This window comes from Lasiodiplodia theobromae (assembly GCF_012971845.1).
Source record: "Lasiodiplodia theobromae strain AM2As chromosome Unknown scaffold_9, whole genome shotgun sequence".
In the NCBI taxonomy this organism is placed as follows: domain Eukaryota; kingdom Fungi; phylum Ascomycota; class Dothideomycetes; order Botryosphaeriales; family Botryosphaeriaceae; genus Lasiodiplodia; species Lasiodiplodia theobromae.
This window is the reverse complement of record NW_023336585.1, coordinates 631,704-650,028: the sequence shown is the minus strand read 5'-3', so window position 1 is coordinate 650,028 and position 18,325 is coordinate 631,704. Positions and strand designations below refer to the sequence as shown.

The following is an 18,325-nucleotide window of genomic DNA, read 5'->3' as shown; positions in this document are numbered from 1 at the left end:
CATGAGCATGTTCGGAGCCCTAAACCGCTTCATCTCGCGCCTCGATGCCGAGCCCCAAGACCGCGACCAGAGCACCAAAGGCGCCTATGGCTTCCAGATCCTGCGCAACACCAACCAGGAGCTGTCCATAGAGCCCTGGTTCGACTTCATCATCGGCGTTAACGGCCGCACAATAGTATACATCCCGCCTGCGCTTCACCCGCTTGCCTGACTGACCGTCCTGCCCAGGACAATCCCGACCCGACGCTCTTCGCAACCGAAGTCCGCAACTGTGCCGGCCACACCATCAGCTTGGGCGTGTGGAGCGCAAAAGGCCAACGCATCCGCGAACTCTTCGTCCCTATTCCCGCCGAGAACCCGACACTCGGACTTTCCTTGCAATGGAGTCCACTGTCGAGCACCGAAGACGTGTGGCACATTCTTGATGTGCAGCCAAACTCCCCGGCCGACCTCGCTGGTCTTTTGCCCTACGGCGATTATGTCATCGGTAGCCCTGAAGGCCTCGTGAGAGGCGAGTCGGGGCTCGGAGAGTTGGTTGAGGACGTAAGTCACGAGTTCCTTTTACTTCCTCCCGACCAGTGGTTCCATTTGCACGGTTGCTACCTTTTGAGTTTTTTACTATCTGCGGCCGTAATCGCTGGAATTTTTTTCTCACAACTAGCTATCCCAACAACCAACCCCTCTTCTACTTGGTCCTCAACACCATTAACCCGCCATGCATTAGTACATCAACCGCCCACTTCGTCTGTTCGTTTACAACCACGAGTACAACGTCACCCGCCCCATCACCATCACCCCCTCCCGCAACTGGGGCGGCCAAGGCCTCCTCGGCTGCGTCCTCGGCTTCGGCGCGCTGCACCGGCTGCCCGCTCCGCTGGAGGAACCGCCCTCCGGTCCGGGTGAGACCCTCTTCGACACGGCCTACACGACCAACGCTCCCACTGGCGCCGATTCCGCCGGTCCTGGATTCATCGGGGCGGGCGCGGGCAGCGGCATGCCACCCCCGCCCTCATCAGCGTCCCCGTCCTCGTTCTTCGTGCCCGCAAACATGCACACCCCGCCTCCACCCAAGAGCAGTGCGTCTCCCGGTCCTGGTCAGCAAGCAGCGGCGGCGGCGACGCACGGCGGCCGGACGCGCAAGGCCCGCGCGCATCATGCTGTGGCGGCTGGGGGCATCGACGACTACTTCAAGGAAGGTGAAGAGAAGAGCAAGGAATTGGACTATGGGGGCGGAGGAGGCGGACGTGGAAGCGTGCCGCCGCCTCCGAAAGCGGGAGGTCCGCCAAAAGGAGGCTCGCCGATGGGAGGTCCCCCGAGGGACGGTCCGGCCTCGGCTGCTACCAGCCCTCCTCCAGCAGCGGAGGAAGCATCAGGATAGAAGATTATACGGTACCATGTATAGGGGTCGGACAATGTGTGCGAGCACATGCCAGAATCTATATCAAGAAAGATTCGTTGGAAAGAAGCGCGAGGAACGAGCTCTTCTCATTGCCATTCTCCCCCCCTTTTTTTCTAACTGCAAGGACGAATCAAAGACCAATCTGGAACGACTGATATTTTCTGAACGCAGAAGAATTGTGCGCGCATTGCTATTGCTGATGTACCCCTTTGCTTGAATGAAAGGCGTATGCGCTCTGCTAGCCGCACACAGCAAACCCCGGTCTATGCCACTTAAAGAAGGTTTCAAACCATGACGCCAACAATGCCCACCGATCTATGCTAAAGAATCAAAGCAAAAAGGAAAAGGACTTCCCATGCATGAAGCAATTAAATCCCCCACGAAAGTCAACGAACGCCTTTCCAGACATTTTACCGCTCCAGACTCTAGGGTATACCCATGCCGGCCCGTGGGCCATAAAAGAAAATCACCAGATTCCACGAAGTGTATCATAAGAGAGAGGAGAAAACAATCAAAGCGGCAGTCAAGTAGACCTACCATATGGAGAACGAGAGCTCACCTAATATCCAGCTGGAATGGCTTGAACTTCCCACCAATCGTACCGCACTTTGGACAGCGACCGCGGCCGCGATTCTGCTCGCTGGACAGGACATCGACACAATCTTGGCAAAGTCCGCAAATGCATTCGGTACAAGCATAACTCGCGCGGAGGAGGGACAGCCGTCGACATGCGGCGCAGTAAATATGCACGTGCTGACCGTAAGTGGGCGACGAGTCCGAAAGGCCTTGAGAGGAGATGTGGAAATTGTGGCCGGACTGGTTCGACTCGATAGAAGACTCAACAGAAGGGAAAGGCTCCATGCCGGGCTGGTCCGGCGGTGGCGGCGTCAGGGTGTTTTGGAGTGGCGAAGCATGGTAAGAATGGAACTGAGACGTGACATAGGGCGGAAGCGAAGCTCGGTTCAAGTGATGTGGGGATTGAGGGATCTATTTGCAGTGAGCAGTGCAGGCCAAGCAAATCAGTGGCGGTCAGAGTCATGCACTTACAGGAGTCAAATCCCGGCTGTCCTCCTCTGTGGCCGAAGCTGCTGCATCAATCAGGTCCTCCCACCGCTTTCCGTACACGTTAGTTCCTGTGCTCGGGGGCTCGACCGAGAAGGCCTTTCTGTCATGGCTCATGCGCCTCTGGAGCTCCTTGGACCTGTTTCTTTCATGCCTCGGCCTGCGCGCATTCTGGGTGATGGAGCTCTTGCGCGGCCGCGATTTGTTCGGGCGGGGAACGGGAGGCAGAGTGGAAGAACGCCCGGGCGGCGAGCGGGCCAGGGAAGAGGGCAACAGCTCGCGTGGGGTCGAAGTGGTGGCATAGGAGAAGTCGCCCTCGGCCATCAGCTGCGGGTCAACGGCAAAGCGAGCCTTCTGCCTGTTCTTGGACTCGGGATCTGATACGACGTCCTGGGAAATCAAGGTCAGTATTAGGAAGGCAGTCTCGAAGTGCTGCGGTGGCTGGCTGTTCGCTCATTGTTCCGCCGCTAGCGCAGGGGGCGGAGACACGTCTGGAGAGAACGGTGTTGTTTGAGGCCTACCTGCTCCGAGTCCCAGTCGTATTCAGGCCGGTGATTGTGCAGCTGGGCGAGGGCAGCAGCAGCGCTGGCGGCGGGCAGCAGCGAGCCTCGGCGCATCTCGTCGGACGACCTCGGAGTGGAGTCATCGTGGTAGTAGGCGGTGGCTTCGTGCGCATAGCCTGGAGCCGTCAGACTCGGAGCCCAAGCGTGCCTGTCGTGGGCGGCAAACGCACCAACAGAGTGTGGGGGAGGGCCTTGGTTCGGCGGCGGCGGCGGAGGAGGGCGCTCGTGCGGCGGGGTGTTGACCATCAGCGCAAAGCTCTCCTCGGTGGCAGGCAGCTTCGAGATGTAGTGCTCAGGATGGGCGCGGCGGATGTGCTCCTGCATGGAGCGGTAGCGCTTCTCCTGCAGGGCGGCGAGCCATGTTACTTTGAGCGGCGGGCGAAGGGAGCTGCGGGAGACTCACGCCGATGCAGCGCTTGCGACAGCTGGAGCCATCCTGGTTGCGCAGCGGACAGACAACCTCGTTGGTGCTGTCGGAGACGGAGAAGGAGTTGGTCAGGTTGCGAGGGGGTGGCATGACAGCGCATGCAGGCCGAGGTGGGCGGGCGGGAATTGGGGAGCTTGGGCAGCAGCTGTGGTGGTCAATCGCGCAGCTGGGCGCAGTGAAGGCGGGCGGAAGCTGGCAGACAGAGCTCTGGGAGCTGTCGAGGCAGGCTGCGGAGGGGCTTTTCAGCGTGTGCGGGGATGTCTGCTCCATCCTTTTGCCGATGCGACGGGCTGCAAAGCTCTGAGCTGCTCAGGCCCTTCGGTGCGGCGGTGATTGGCTGGCGCGCGGAGCCATGAAAAAAAATGTCTTCTTGGACCGGGCGAACAGACTAAAGCACTTGCAGCCCCAGCCCGGACCCGAACTCGCTGCGATGCACGTCCGCCAGGCCCTCCGAGCGAGCTTGAGCTGGAGCTGGAGCTGCCCGGAGCTGTTGAAGCTGGAGCTGGGAGCTATGGCGCGACAAGCTTCACGACCTCGCAGCCCCAGCAGCAACAGCGCCCGCCGCCTCCCCGGCCACGCGGAGCCTGCTACCCCGCGGCCAGCGCTGCAGCAGCCGCTCCAGCGAGTTCAGCCGCACATGCGGTCTGCTGCGCACGCCTGCAGCCCGCGCCCTGATTGGGCGCGCCGCACAGCTGGCCGGCGGCCGGTGCGCTGCGACAGCTCTTCAGCCTTTGCCGGCACCGGGCGGCGGCAGCGCTGGCAGCCCCATGCGCGCGACGAAGACGAACCGGCGACTGCAACGGTCCCGGCCGCATCGGCGCATCGCAGATTGGGTGGGTCGCCTGTCGCCTCGACCTGACTCCGCATCGCCCGAACGCCCTGCCGTCGCACCGTCGTCTGCGTCGAGGTACCTGTGTCCTGCCCCAGCTTTTCGCCGCCTGTCGTCACCTGTCGTCACCTGTCGCCGCCTGTCGCTGACGAGCTGGCTGCAGAACGAGGGGAACGCGCAGCCGAAGGCGTCCGTCTGGACTTGCTCTGCCTCGCCTCGCCTATCAAAGCCGCGGCAGCCACCCGAAACGGTGCCGTGCACAGAACGACAGAACGTCTTTTGTCCGCACTGCGCTCCAATCAGAGCGCCTGCGGCGATATGAGGCGGCTGTATTGTATCTGCCGAGTCCCAAACGCGGCGTTGTCTTACGGTCCACACGTTGCCTGCCCGCGTAAACCTGCCACCACCCCCCGTGGAATCTCGAAACTGGGAACACTCCTTTCTCCTTATAGGCACCCGCTGCCCACGTCCTCATGTTTCTATTTCCATTCACTACCGATCCCCCGCCATCTGGCGAGCGTGCCCGCGAAAGCGACCCGCCAGCGGCCCGCACAGCACCGCCATGTTGACCGTCAAGGCTCTGAACGCCGATACTTCGTTTCTACTTACCTTTTCGCCCTCTGTCGCTCCGCGCGGCGCCTCCGTTTCCCAGCTTCCCGGTTCCTTCACCATCCTCGTAGATCCCTGGCTGCAGGGCCCCGCCCAGATCCTCAGCTCCAAATTCTCCGTCTCCCAGCACAAGACTCAATCATGCGTTTCCTCTCTCGCCCAGCTTCCGGAGCCAGACATGGTTCTCATCTCGCAGGACAAGCCCGACCACTGTCACGAAGAAACGCTCAAGCAGCTTCCTCCCAATTCCGGCGCCATCATCCTTGCTGCTCCCGCCGCAGCCAAGAAGATCCGCAAATGGAATCACTTCCCCAAGGGAACCGTACACTCTCTCAAGCCCTTCTCGGCCACCGATGACAGTCGTATCTTTCGCTTGGAGATCCCTTCCTTCTCGTCCTCCGGTCTTCCTGGTGAAGTAACGGTGGCTTTGATGTGTCCGAAACGCGACATCAGCGGCCTGCACAACGCTATCGGCATCACCTACCGCGCACCTACCAGCGCCTTGAGCCCTCCACGGACCCCCTATATCGACTTACCGCCTACTCCGCCGCTCTCTCCCATACCCTCGCCTCCGTTGGGTCGGACAAGCAGCATGGCGAGCTTAAAGATATCCAACCCGCTTCCACTGCCCGCGCCACACAGCCCGCGCCCTTTGACGCCAAGCTCTATTACGCCCCTAGACCGTGAACGCACTCTTTCGCTTCTCTATTCTCCTCACGGTGTCCCTTATTCTGTAATCGAGCCATATGCTTCTACTCATCTGATTCAACAGGCAGCGCTGCCGCTGACAGCGTTGCTGCATTCATTCGATCGCGTCGATAACCCGTGGTACCTGGGCGGGAATATAGCGACGGGTGAACCCGGTGGCAGGGATATCGCGCGTCAGCTGATGGCGAAATGCTGGGTTGGCGCACATGACGAAGACAAGGACAACCGTGGCCTTAGCGTCATGAAGTTGAAGGTCAGGCGGATGGAGGTGGGCGAGGTGCAGCAGTCCTTAGAAGAGAGGGGCATATCGACGAAAGCGGCGCGTCTACAGCCTGGTGAGGATGTAAAGGTCCATGGCGGTGTATGCTGATTTATTGGTAAGCTTGTCATGATATGGCGGTGCCATTTAAGCTAGGCGTAAGGATCGGGACGGGTTTGGCGTTTATCTAGATAATAGTCGGGGCATAAGATACCCAAATTGGAAAAAGGCAGGTCAAGCCTTTTAAGGGGAAGCAATTCATCGTGATTACTTTGGCTTCTCTTTACGATTCGTACACCTGGCCCTCTCGCAGAAGTGATGGGTTGAGGCTGAACCTGGTACTGACCATGACACTAACCAGAGGTGAGATGAGTTCAATGACGCTTCAACCTGTGCAACTTCATTCAGACAATGAGTCCTTGTTAGAAACGAACAATGCCACTTACAACCACAGATCGGATCTTAAACTTATCCATGAGATCTGGGAATCTCAATATCTCACAAAGATAAGACTTCTCATGTGTCTCTATTTCTTTTCACGGCATGGGGAGGTTGTAAGGATGAGCTAGAGTACTTACTACAAGCCACTACGAGTGGCACGGCCAGATGATACTTTACACAGCTTAAGGACAACCTGTTTCGTAAGCGCTTTTTTAAGTAAGTGCACTTGGAACTATTCCGGCCGCTTACTCTAAAGCTAGATAGTTAACATATTATCTACACTCTACATTCTATTAGCAAATAAGATAAATTACTTTATCGGTCTTACTTAACTCTCTATACGCTCTACGGCTTCTAACACTATACTACAGCATGATTAGATTAAAGATAAACCCTATATTTAATTAATCCAAGCAGCTAAGGACCGTGGTAATTTTAATAGGTATTAATATACTTTAGCCCCTAAATCTTACTACCCTGCTTTACACGGTTATGGGCTTCTTCTTTAGCTGCAGTTTATACAAGGCGACCGGATGGAGAACTGTTAAAGTTAAGTAATTCGGATTTTCTATTAAAACAACCCGAGTAGTAGAATATTCGACTTCAGGAAATCTTTCCATGAGTGATTCTCCATTGTCAACATTAACATCGCTTGTCTGCGAGATGTTTGATATTACTCGATCAGTATTATGCTAGTTTCAAGGAAATTCATTTACTCTATCATTACAAGTGGGAAAAATTTTAAGGGCACCGAAGATACTAATCTTGCGTGGAAAGTTAAGAAACCGATCGCCTACATGATACCACTGAAATTTACGTGGACAGTGACAACACAATCACCAAAACATAAAAAGCATCACGCTTTTCTCCGATCCACTTGACACCAACCAGTATACCAAACCCTTTATTTGACATTCAAGAACAATACACAATCTGCAAGACTGTACTCTATTCACTCAATATGCCTAAAAACCCACATTGTTGTCCAATGAATTATGGGCGCACTGCAGAGGCGGGTCCCACGCAACAAAAAGTGCTTTCTCAATCCTTCTTGGTACGTACAAGACTTATTTCTTGGAGGCGTTTGTCTCAACCTGCTGGGATTACTACTAACCTTCCATTGAATAGTCTCACGAACACCATAGCAAGGTGCAGTGACATCTTCTCGGCGGCTATACGAGCAATTCGGCTGTTACAAACATACTTGCCAGCAGGCAGTTCTTCGTAGAACCTCAAGTGGATTTAAACAGCATACCCGGCACGTTCATAATGCTACATATCCTAACCTCTGACTCTGGAGGGTCGTGTATCTGGCTGAAGCCACCGTGCTCAAAGCGGCGACGCCCGGCACGTTGAAGTACGAGTGGACATGGGGGACTTCTGCTAGAACTCACTCTCATTCATCACTGACACTAGCGTCTTCGGGGCATACGTTCGCCATATGGCCGCCGCTTCTACTGCAATCACGAGGCTCGCAATCCTGTCTACTCGGCTGCGTCCCGAACCACAATATGGTAGAGCTCCCCCTCTCGCAGCGCTTCAGTGGGGCGTATGCTAGCTGAAGCGAACAATGATGCTCACTACAAGTTTTTCTATGTTGGCAAGTGCTTGGAATCGTACGCTGACCTCAGCATGCCGCATTCAAGTCCCAAATTCCGGCGCTCACTAGAAATCTTAGCATTCACGAGCCTACAATACCATCGATTGATCGGCATCCTAGGGCGGAATAACACTGAGTAGACCTAGCTTAGCAAAACCTCGGGTGATGATCAATTCGCAAGGTAGTACGCCTGATACACCGGCTGATTAAGCCTGTTGACTTGAATACGAAGGGTAAGAGCCGGCAAAGCGTGCTTGCTAGCAACGGATTTCATGCAGAAGCTAATACCATTTCAACCTGACCGATAGGCGAGCGGGCGCATGTCGAACTTCCAGAAACGATCTATGTAATCCTTTTTCGTCGTTCACCGCAGTGATCCTTTCCGACCCATCGAAGTGATCCATGACAGGCCGTGGAGGATTGATGGAAATCGGATTGGGTGGAAGAGTGAGCTGAGGGCGCCTCGCGGTCCGGTAGATGATACAGTGGAGTCACGTTGTAGAAGACTCAGGGTTCGCCAGAAGACAATTCATGAAATTTGGTATCTACATGAAATGTCCCATGCCTTATTTTTCCATGCCGCCGCAAGGGTATATTTAAGCAGCAATGGTGACCTCAACCTCAACACCAGCCTCAATGTTGATGATGATCTGCTTGACGACCTCGGTGGGGGCGTTGAGGCTGCGGAGCATGTTAGCAATTGCGTCGAAGACGTGGCGGGGAGACTCACTCGATGAGGCGCTTGTGGATGCGCATCTCATAGGTGTCCCAGGTCTTGGAACCCTCACCGCAAGGGGTCTTGCGGGTGGTGACCTTGAGGTTCTTGGTGGGGAGACGGACGGGGCCCTTGACGCGGAGGTCCTTGTTCTTGGCGCGGTCGATGAGCTCCTGGCAGACCTTCTCGAGGGACTGGACCTTGCGGGAGGTGAGGGTGATGCGGATCTTGTGGATCTTGGGACCCTCAGCGAAGTCCTTCTCCTTGTTGTAAGACATTTTGGCGATGTGCTGCGCGGCAGTCAGCGGGCAAATTCGACGAGTGTGCTACGGCAGGATGGCGAGGGAAATTGCGGCGGAAATTGCGACGTACTGTGAGAGGCGGTATCCCAGTCAAGACTCGGAGGGGGCTCGCGGTTACGTGATGACTGGCAGCAGCAGATTGTCGCGGTGTGCTGGAGAAGGAAGCGTGGTGTTGAGCCCGCTTTTTTGTTGTGTGTGGCCGTCGGGAAATTCTTGGCGCGGTAACCCTTTCAAGGTTAGCGTCCGGCCGTGCAACCGCCCACCCATGCGGTCATCCATCTTCAGCCGCGAGCCCTACCTCCCCGCAAACACCCATCAGTGCCTATAAACACTCCTCATCCCGTGGATCCCCATCCACTACCTTCCACTCCCACTTCTAACGCGCCAATCTCGGCATCGCTCCTCCCGCAGACCGTCACTCCTGCGGACGCTCAGAATGACTCTTCCACCTCTCGCTCCGTTTCCGCCGGCCTCTCTGCGCCAAGGCATTGTTCCTGACGAATGGACCGCATTTCTGGACGCCTGGACCGCCCTTTCACTGGCCTATCTTAACCTCCCACCCCCGGCTTTTTCCTCGGCTGCTTCGGACGAAGGAAGCTTGGTCAATTTTCTGGCCTCTTACTTTTACGAGGCTGCCCGATCCGGAAATAGTGACAGCTACTTCCAATCAGAAAAGGCCCTCAGCTTGCGCAAGCAGTGCTTCTTACTATCACACAGACTCCTTTCGGCGGATCAGGTATCGTCGAAGCTCCTCCAGTGGAATTTTCTTGCCGATCTTAGTCACGTTTTCGTGCGCAGTGAGCGTTTGAAGGAGTTGCTGGAGAGTCTATGGAAGCGGCATGGCGACAAGGTCGAACCGGGCTTGCAAAAACTCAAGGCATCCCTAACTAAGACCCTGGATTCGAATCAGCCCGACGCAGCTGAAGAGCCTTTGAGAAGCCTTGTGCCGCTACTCCATACCTCTCCAGACATTGCCACTTTCTTCGTAGCTGGCTCAGACTTCCTTGACTCTCTGTGTAGCGCTTATTCAAAGGCCTCACAATCATTTAGGCCGAAGATAGTCACAGTCGCATCCTTAGGCATACTTGCCCTCACCAAAGGCGAGAAGCCAAAATTTTCTCTTCTTTCGGATACCCTCTACAGCCTTAAGTCGAATGCGGAAAGCCAGCAGAAATCTGGCCAGCCCTCACTGTTATCAGACCTGGTTACGAACACGCCGATCGTGACTCGGATTAAAGACAGTGGAGCCAGCGACGAAGGCGCCAGAGTCAAGAGTTTGGCCGAGTCGCTAACTTCCTTCCGCCAGTCCGGCCTAGCAAGGCCGAAGAAGTTCGTCCGTCGCAAGGTCGATAAAGGCAAGGCAAGAGCTACAGACGACGAGTATGGCCATGGCGGATTTGGCGAGGTCCATGTGCATCGTATGAGCCTCGTTACGCAGATACAAGATCTCTTTCCGGACCTTGGTTCCGGCTTCATCGTCAAGTGTCTTGACGAATACGACGACGACATAGAACAAGTCACTGCTCATCTACTGGACGATTCCCTTCCCCCGCATCTCAAGGGTGCGGACAGGACAGCACAGCTACCCGCGCCGTCGCAGCAGAAACCGGTTGACTTTGCCCCTCACCTTCCACCTCGGTCTACGCCTCCCCCGATCAGGCGCAACATCTATGACAACGATGAGCTCGACCAGCTCACTGTTGATGCCTCTAGGTTGCATATTGGTCGCAGGAACGAATCCCTCACCGCTGACAACATCCTCTCGGACAAGACCTTCGCCCCCAACAAGGCCGCCATCCTTTCTGCGCTCGCTACCTTCGACCTCGACGACGACGAGCGTGATGACACGTATGACGTTGAAGACGTCGGCGGTACGATTGACTCGACCGTCCCAGGCAACGACGAAGCAGCAGAGCTCAGGGACGACCGTACCGAAGAGGCGCTCTTCCGCGCGTATTCTATGTCTAAGGATGCCTTTGGCCGCGATCTGGCGACGCGTCGCAGTAGCGCCAGGCAGGCGCTGCGGAGTGAGACGGGCATGACGGACGAGGCCATTGAGGGCTGGGCCATTATGCTGGCCCGCGACCCGCGGAAGCTTAGGCGGATGGAGGCCAAGTTCGCCACGTTCGACGGCAGGCAGACAGAGCTGACCTCGACACGGTGGACGGACTCGCCCGCGGAGTCGGGGACGGACACCGACGGAGGTGGCAGAGGTGGGCGTGGTGGAGGCAGAGGAGGCGCGGGTAGGGGCCGGGGTGGTCGGGGAAGAGGACGTGGACGTGGTGGTGGGAACGCGGGCGCCGGAGGAACAGCGGCGGGCCCGGCGGACGACAAAGCTACACAGGTGGCCAGGCAGCGGAAGGAGGCCAACAAGTCATCACGCGCAAACCACAACCGCCGCGAAGGGCGCGCCAGGAAGATGGCGAGGGCGGGCTTCCCGGGCTAAGGTCAAATGCTACCCTACGGCACGCCTGAAAAAGAATGGAGTGTGGTAGCGAAGAAGGCGCTCCATGCGAGGACGGAGGAACTCGTCGCAGGAGGCGAAGTTGCATGAGCGGATAAAAAAAGAGAGTGGGTGCGATGCCGAGCCGCGAAGGCCTGACGAGGTGGGATATACAAGACGAGCCAAATACGAAGTCACAACCGGCTCCATCGCCATCTAGCCGACCATGCGGTGTCATTCTCTCTTCGATGGGGATATCTATATGCACGTGTAATGTGTGGCTGTCCTTGATGTACATAGGTGCGTGGGAGATGTGGAAGATGCCGGTCGGAGTTGAGCTGAGTTGGAGTATACTCCGAAACTCCCACCGTCCTTCGTACCTGCTCGGGTTCGCCGCAGGACGTATGTATAATCTGCATGCACGCTGGCCCAGCCCGCTTCCAGCCCCGGATCCTCCTTGCCTTTCTCTCTCTAGGGCTCTCTCTATTTTTTTTCTTTTGCCGACCGTGCGGATCCTTTTTCCCCCCTTCCTTTGCCGTGCTTATACCGACGCAATGGTAGGCGAGGGTGGCCCAGGCCCATCCTTCGGTTCGACCCGGTAAGACGGAGGAATGTAACCCCAGGTCTTCTCCATGCGGGGAGTCCGAGACGAGTTGTACTATCTATACTGCACGCCGTATGTGTGCTCGCCTGCCTTTAATGGAAAATTCCGAGAACGAGGCGAGACTAGTCAATGGGTCGGTAGACGGAGGAGGCCAACTCACAGGTAAAGTTTGTTTTTACATCTGTGCTCTTGTCTAAACAACATCGTAGACGGTGCTGCTCTACACTCTATACTACTATAGAGAATTGCAATCAATACACCCTGGATGAAGATCCTTGTCTGCATGTTCTATCTATGCGTTATACTGAAAGATAAGGATACACGCGCCGTAGAACGTGCAGTGGGGAACTATCGGACGAATGAATATAGTATGTACAGCAGCAGCACGTACCTGCGTAACTACCCAAGCGAGCCGATGCATGCAGGCTGCAGGACATCGCATCCTGTCGCATACGCACGGTCGCGGAAGCGGGACATGCGCCTGCCTACGCTACAAGCGTACAAGATCGTACCTACAAGCACGCCTAGATGCATGCATACACGCGGTTCATGTAGGGACGGACGTCCGAAGGCACCGTGGTCGTTGGTGGCCCTCATCTGACGTCTCACCATCTCCGTTGATCGCGGATGTTGCCTTTCGAATGATATGCTGCTGCCTTGGGCTCTCGCTACCGACAGCCTATTTCCCCTTGTTTAACCGTGCTGACAGCAAAAATGCCTCCGCTGTAGGTACATGCCGTCCGGTAAGCCGGCGCGCCGGGTACATCCACCAATACGGCATACACACACACCCAGGCGAGCGCCGCGCACGCATGCGGGTCGGCAAGGGAGCGGGAAGAACCGGTCGCGGGAGGCACCGTCTCGCGTTGCAGCGGCGCAGACCGTACCGATGCACATGTAGTGGCAGAGGCGTGGGAGCGCCGGACATACAGACACACCTGTAGGTCCGTTGGCAGGTGTCTCGCCTCATCAGGACACGGCCCCAACTATTATGCATGCATTCGCTCACCACGGTCCGGATTCGTCCGAAAGACAGGACAAAGAAGGCAAGAGATGCTCAAAGAGGATGCCAAGGACGAAGAGAGCATCGATGCGGAAGCGCGCTATCCTGAGAAACAACCAGCCCGGCGCTTCCAGCGTTCCCCAACTTCGGACCCCTGTCGCGGATCTTTGCCGATGCTTCCAATAGACCACGAGCGATTCGCACAAATGAGGCTCGTAAGGTTCAAAGATGAAGCGCAAGAGATTAGATTGCAACTGCCGGCAATCGATCGGATGCATGTTTGCGATAAAGGGGCTGTTCGTCTAGCAGAGTTTCGGGGAGAAAGGGGACTAAGGGGCTGGGCTTAGATGATCTCTCGCGGCGCTTTTGCAGGAGCAGAGCTGTCTCAGCCCTGTCGTATTCGCGAGCCCAGAGGCCTGGGTGTCGGAGCGAGAGTAGCGCCTCGGCATCGTTGCATTTCAAGTATCTCCGATGGTTTGCGGAAGAGAAGGCATGTCCGATGCGTGCATGCTTCGATCGCACTCTCCACACGATGCTTTCCGCATCTCGCGGCGGAAACCACGCGTTGTGCGCGTGGTCGGTCGAGGCTGGCTTGGAGCATCAGATAGGGCCAATAAGATCATCATTTTAAGGAGGCACGGCTATCCGGGGTGCAGCGGTTGACGTGCCGTTTCCTGAGAGGATTTACGCAGCCTATCGTCTTTTAATTTATCAGCCCGTTGCTTGGATCTTTGCTTAATCTTCTGTGCATCTGTTGCGCCGTGCCCTTCCAACTCGCAAGAATTCTCCGCCCATGGAGAACATGAGCTGCGGACGAAGGAGCAAACGACGTCATTGGATGGTTTTCTTTCAGGCCGCCGTTCAGGCAAACACGCCCCGGTATGCACGCTCGCTTGCAAAGCGAGGCTCGAAGCGAACATGCAGCCACTCAGCAGTCGAGAACGACAGTTGATCGCACCGGAGCACGGCGGTTGACGAGAAAAATAGCTCCAGGGACCGGGTATACGCAGGAGACTGTATAGCAGCAACTCCGTGGCTCGCCTGCACAAGCGAATGAGAGCATGGCGTCAAGGCTACGCAGTCGGTCTGGCCATGGGTCCAGAACGCGTGCAGAGAGACACTGCGCGTGCTCGCATGGATGCATGGCCAAACGCGCGGCAGGCCCCGCTGCCAAACCCACACTGCTGCGACTGCGGCTGCTTCACGACCGCTGATGTTTCCAAAACAAAGCCATGACGTTACATCGGCTCGCAGCCAAGCGCACGAAGCGGAAAGGCGGCAGGCGAGTCAAAGGGCCATCGGAAAATAGAAAGCCGCCAAAAATCTCGCAGTGTGGAACTGCCGAGGGTAGGAAATCTCTGACAGCGGTTTCAGTGAGATGGGTGCCGTTAGTGCGCCGGAGGAAGTCTCGGCACCGGGGCCCAAAGGCAACGTATCGTGATTGCAGCCATAGTGGTGATTGTCACACGTAGAGCGGCGGTAGGCAACGGTAAGGTTCGGCAGGGCGAGCCAACATCTGCACGTTAAGCTTACCCGCAGCCATTGCCGCATCAGGCAAAGCTGAGCGAAAGTTTGAAGACGAGCAGAGTGTTGGAGGCCGGGATCCAGGGGAGGCCAGGGCGTTTCCCGTACGCAGCGTGCCGGGACCCACGGATGATGAACGTTAAGATCAGAGCCCGTTGGCGGGAGCTACGGCCCCGAAGTCAAGTGACGGCAGCGGACGTGATACTGCAACGAGCATCTCTCCGGCTGAAGCGAGCCGTTTGTGGCTCTGGGGCAGTGTCGCGCCGGGCGACTCAGAGGACGGCCGAGCGCGGCGGATGGCTGACGATGCGGCTGAGAAGGCAGCGCCGCGGTGGCTTTGGATCTGGCTTCGTCAGTTGACGAGCAAAGAGAAGCGGGGGAATCAGGCAAACCTCGCGCATGACTGTTGCTGCGATGTCGAGCAGCTGCAGTTCGCGGCGGGCCTGAGGGCTGGGGCGCTAGTCCGGGAAGCGCAAACGCGACTGGTTGTTCTAGAAGGCGCGCCCTCGCTTGCCCCTGCCCACGCTAGCCGAGGGGGGCGCCTGCTAAGCGCAGCAGATGCACCACCAAACCTACAGAATGACATCTACCACTATGCAGCTGCTCCCAACCTGAGGCAGAACAGCCCGCGCCCCTCGCCAGACCGCTTGTTCGCGACACGCCCGCGCCTTGGCTTGTCGCTTTGGCGGACGCTCCCACCGGCGGCCAATGAGCGAAATTGCAGAGATCGCTGCTCGGTGTCATCTCCGATCTCCCTCACTCAGGGCTGCGCTGGTTCCGCGCGTGCGGCAGCCCAGAGGGGCGTTGGTTGCGCGCTGCGGAAATGCAGGCCTGCGCTGGGAGATCGTCATCAACCAGGGCAGGGCGGATCACCACCGCTCTCACTGGAAAAGGCCAGCTTCCCGCGCCGTGATCAGCGAACAAAATGAGCACGCCCTGTTGTTGCTCCAGTAAACCGTACCACCACCTTTCGATGTAGAATCCTTTCTTCGGTGCCCTCGACGGGAAGCGAAGGATCAGCAAGCCCTCGCAAATGAGCATTGCTTAAAAGCGTTGGCGTAAACGCACCTTCGCCTAAAACCGTAGGCTCAGAGGTAAAGTGATCGGCGTGCAACCCAAAAAGCTTGTGCAAGCACCCTTTCGTAACCCAGATAGCCTGAACTCGGCCGTGATTTCCGAACAACAAGAGCCTTCACTCTCGACGATTCCTTTATTCGGATGCCGATCGACGCCCTGTCTACGGCGGAGGCCAAGCATCAACCCAGCTGCGCCAACAACAAAATGTAGATCGCTCGGGCGTTGGATGCAGCATTAGGAAGGACTGAACGCGCAATGCGTCCGGACGACAGAGAGGGAAAAGAAGAAGAAAGCGGCCACGCACTTTAGCGGGCCTTTTCTCCGACGAGATAGAATGCTTTACCTATCGCAGTAGCCACCGGATGACGCTGCCCAGCGAGCCACAACCAGTCTTCGCGCAGGTAGTGTCCGGTGGCTGCCCCAAGTAGCTATTCTGATACACGACGAAAAAGAAGACCCGACGTTCCGAATTGCACATCATTCTTACTGCACAGCCTCTCCGCCTTACGTGGCCCGCTTCCCTAATCTCCTTCCCTCGAGTCGCTCTCTCACGCACTCCACCATTCCGATTCATCAGCGTTGCGACTGACGCTGGCTCCGCCGTCCTGAGCCTGCATCCTTGCTTAGCGCCGTCACCGGCCTTCGGTGCGCCCGTGACATGGGTTCGTCTACGCGGAGGCAGCGCCGCAACAACTAGCCAACAATCAATGCACTTAGCAACTATGAAGCATCTGCTCGTGACGCGCGACGGCCCGTCTCTGCTCGAGGGCCATGACTGTGCTGTTCATCGTGTTCCATTCAATCCGAAACCCGCAAATCCCCACCTGCGCCGGCGCTTCTACTTCGACTATACTAAGAATCCTTCCAAAATAGGTGATGTGGTCCGAACGACGTGAACTCCAGTGCTATGCTACTAATGACACACATCGCTGTGCTCGATCCATGCAATAATCTCGAACATGAGCAGATCCCAAAAATAATTCTAGACATCGACCGTCACGTCATGAAGAAAATGAAAAAAACAGCTCATGTGAAAGAGCGGAAGGGCCGACATGATGCCCCATCCATCCACCCGAGCCACCCCATCCCCCCTGGTCAGCCGCACCCGGCAAGAAGGATTCCATGGCGTTGATGGCAGCACCGACTCGCTCCCAGACACTGGCCCGACCAACGCCTAGTAGACGTCTGGATGCTTGATTTTCCGTCACATGGGGGGTGCGGCGCTCTTTCCTTTTCCTTGCCCTTCCGCCCGGTAATCGTCCACGTCGCGCTTCTGTCACACCGGGGCCTCCGTGCTACCTTGCTCTCTGAAGGAGAGGCTAGGCTGTGCTTTCCCAGGCTGACGGGAAAGCGGAAGGAATAGGCGGAGGACCGCAGAGCTAGCTCCGAGAAAATGAAGTCGAAGAGGTGATGCCAGCTGCTGCCACCGGCCTCTAGACGGTGTCCCGTAAGTCATTCAGGGCGCGAGTGAGCGCTCTCCTGGCCTCCAGCTCCTCATGGTCTAGCTGGGCAGGCCGGTAATATTGAGTGACAACAGCAACCACCGCTTTGTACACCGAGTAGCTACGGAAGGCACTGTTAGCTCCCCTTCAGGGACAAAGCAGACGCGAAAGACTTACATCTTCATCCTGATGACCTCCTCTTCTGACCCATCACAGCTGCCAAAGCCTCCCCAGAACGCCCCGTTGCTTCCGTTTGTCTGATCCGCCGAGTAGCCCCAGCACACGCCCGCCAGGAGCGCGTCTCCCCAGACACTGTTGCCCCAGCCGACCAAGCCGCTGACACATCGCTTCCTCTCATCCACTAGCACATTGCCGGGTCTTCCCGCGTCCATGGCCACTAACACTGGTGTCCGCACCTCATCCAACGTCGCTTGCTGAGCCTGCACAAGGGAGCGGATGAAGTCGTAGGGCAGTGCAATGAGCATGTCTTCGGCGTCCCGCAAGACAGACTCCAGCAGCAGGAGGAAGGCTTCTCGCCAGGAGCTGCTGCCCTTCCCAGCCGCCACCGTCAAGGCTGGGCCGAAGGTTGGAGCCGTCATGGATGCCATGGCTTTCAGATAGCTTCCAAGAGCATGGTCGATCTGAGCCAGGTCATTGCCGCTGAGGTGTGGTCGGAGGTGTGCCAGAGAGATGCCATGGACGTGGGTGCGGAGCATGTAACTGCACCCCAGAGGTTCAGCGTCGGGGCTAGTATCAGCACAGAGAAGGTGAGGGAGGGGAATGTGGACACGGGGGCTGGCGTTGGCGAGGAGTTCGAGGATGTGGGCTTCAGTGACAAGTGACAAGTGCTCAGAGCGGAGCAGCCGTGTGCTCGCGGCTGGAGTGCACTTCAACACCAGTCTGGAGCCATCTGTGAGGTGGAGGAGATAGAGACGGTGCAAGTTGGTCTGTATCCGCTCAATCTGCTGCAGAGATATGCGGGAGGAGCGGAAGTGATCGCGGAGCAACTTCTGGATGCCAGGCAAGTCCGGAGACGGAGACTGGGGACGGCTCTGGAGGGCGGCAGGAGGACTGAGGCCGCCGATGCCAGCATGGAAAGAGTGACGGCTCATTGTGACGAGCGGGAAGGAGGAGTGGTAGTCGAGCGGCGGCAAATGCATGATGGCGGCGGGGGCCATAAGCAGGCAGCTCTCATTAAAAGAAGGAAAGATAAAAAAAAATAAAAATAAAGTCAGAGCGAGATAAACAGAACAGGCAGTGCAAGGAGGCAGGAGCGCTGAAACAGAACGTGGATCGTGATGGAGCAGGTCTCAGGTGG

The 18,325-nt window shown here is 56.9% G+C and overlaps 6 protein-coding genes across 6 annotated transcripts; 3 read left to right on the top strand and 3 right to left on the bottom strand.

The window, feature by feature from the left end:
• Position 1: 1 nt before the first annotated feature.
• On the top strand, positions 2-1,378 carry LTHEOB_3608 (BTB/POZ domain containing protein; the record flags this gene model as incomplete). The annotated part of the gene is made up of 3 exons (XM_035512550.1): positions 2-175; positions 229-543; positions 725-1,378. The coding sequence occupies 3 exons, from the start codon at positions 2-4 to the stop codon at positions 1,376-1,378; spliced, it is 1,143 nt and encodes a 380-aa protein (XP_035362696.1).
• A 576-nt stretch (positions 1,379-1,954) lies between these two features.
• On the bottom strand, positions 1,955-3,541 carry LTHEOB_3607 (Transcription factor; the record flags this gene model as incomplete). Its single annotated transcript, XM_035512549.1, has 6 exons — positions 1,955-2,061; positions 2,158-2,386; positions 2,447-2,851; positions 2,983-3,140; positions 3,195-3,366; positions 3,428-3,541. The coding sequence occupies 6 exons, from the start codon at positions 3,539-3,541 to the stop codon at positions 1,955-1,957; spliced, it is 1,185 nt and encodes a 394-aa protein (XP_035362695.1).
• A 1,301-nt stretch (positions 3,542-4,842) lies between these two features.
• On the top strand, positions 4,843-5,967 carry LTHEOB_3606 (uncharacterized protein; the record flags this gene model as incomplete). The annotated part of the gene is made up of 1 exon (XM_035512548.1): positions 4,843-5,967. The coding sequence occupies one exon, from the start codon at positions 4,843-4,845 to the stop codon at positions 5,965-5,967; it is 1,125 nt and encodes a 374-aa protein (XP_035362694.1).
• A 2,526-nt stretch (positions 5,968-8,493) lies between these two features.
• On the bottom strand, positions 8,494-8,890 carry LTHEOB_3605 (40s ribosomal protein s20; the record flags this gene model as incomplete). The annotated part of the gene is made up of 2 exons (XM_035512547.1): positions 8,494-8,578; positions 8,628-8,890. The coding sequence occupies 2 exons, from the start codon at positions 8,888-8,890 to the stop codon at positions 8,494-8,496; spliced, it is 348 nt and encodes a 115-aa protein (XP_035362693.1).
• A 460-nt stretch (positions 8,891-9,350) lies between these two features.
• Positions 9,351-11,360, top strand: LTHEOB_3604 (Cue domain protein; the record flags this gene model as incomplete). The annotated part of the gene is made up of 1 exon (XM_035512546.1): positions 9,351-11,360. One exon carries the CDS (start codon positions 9,351-9,353, stop codon positions 11,358-11,360), a length of 2,010 nt encoding a protein of 669 aa, XP_035362692.1.
• Positions 11,361-16,998: 5,638 nt separating this feature from the next.
• On the bottom strand, positions 16,999-18,119 carry LTHEOB_3603 (Aminoglycoside phosphotransferase; the record flags this gene model as incomplete). The annotated part of the gene is made up of 2 exons (XM_035512545.1): positions 16,999-17,128; positions 17,185-18,119. 2 exons carry the CDS (start codon positions 18,117-18,119, stop codon positions 16,999-17,001), a joined length of 1,065 nt encoding a protein of 354 aa, XP_035362691.1.
• Between the last annotated feature and the right edge of the window lie 206 nt (positions 18,120-18,325).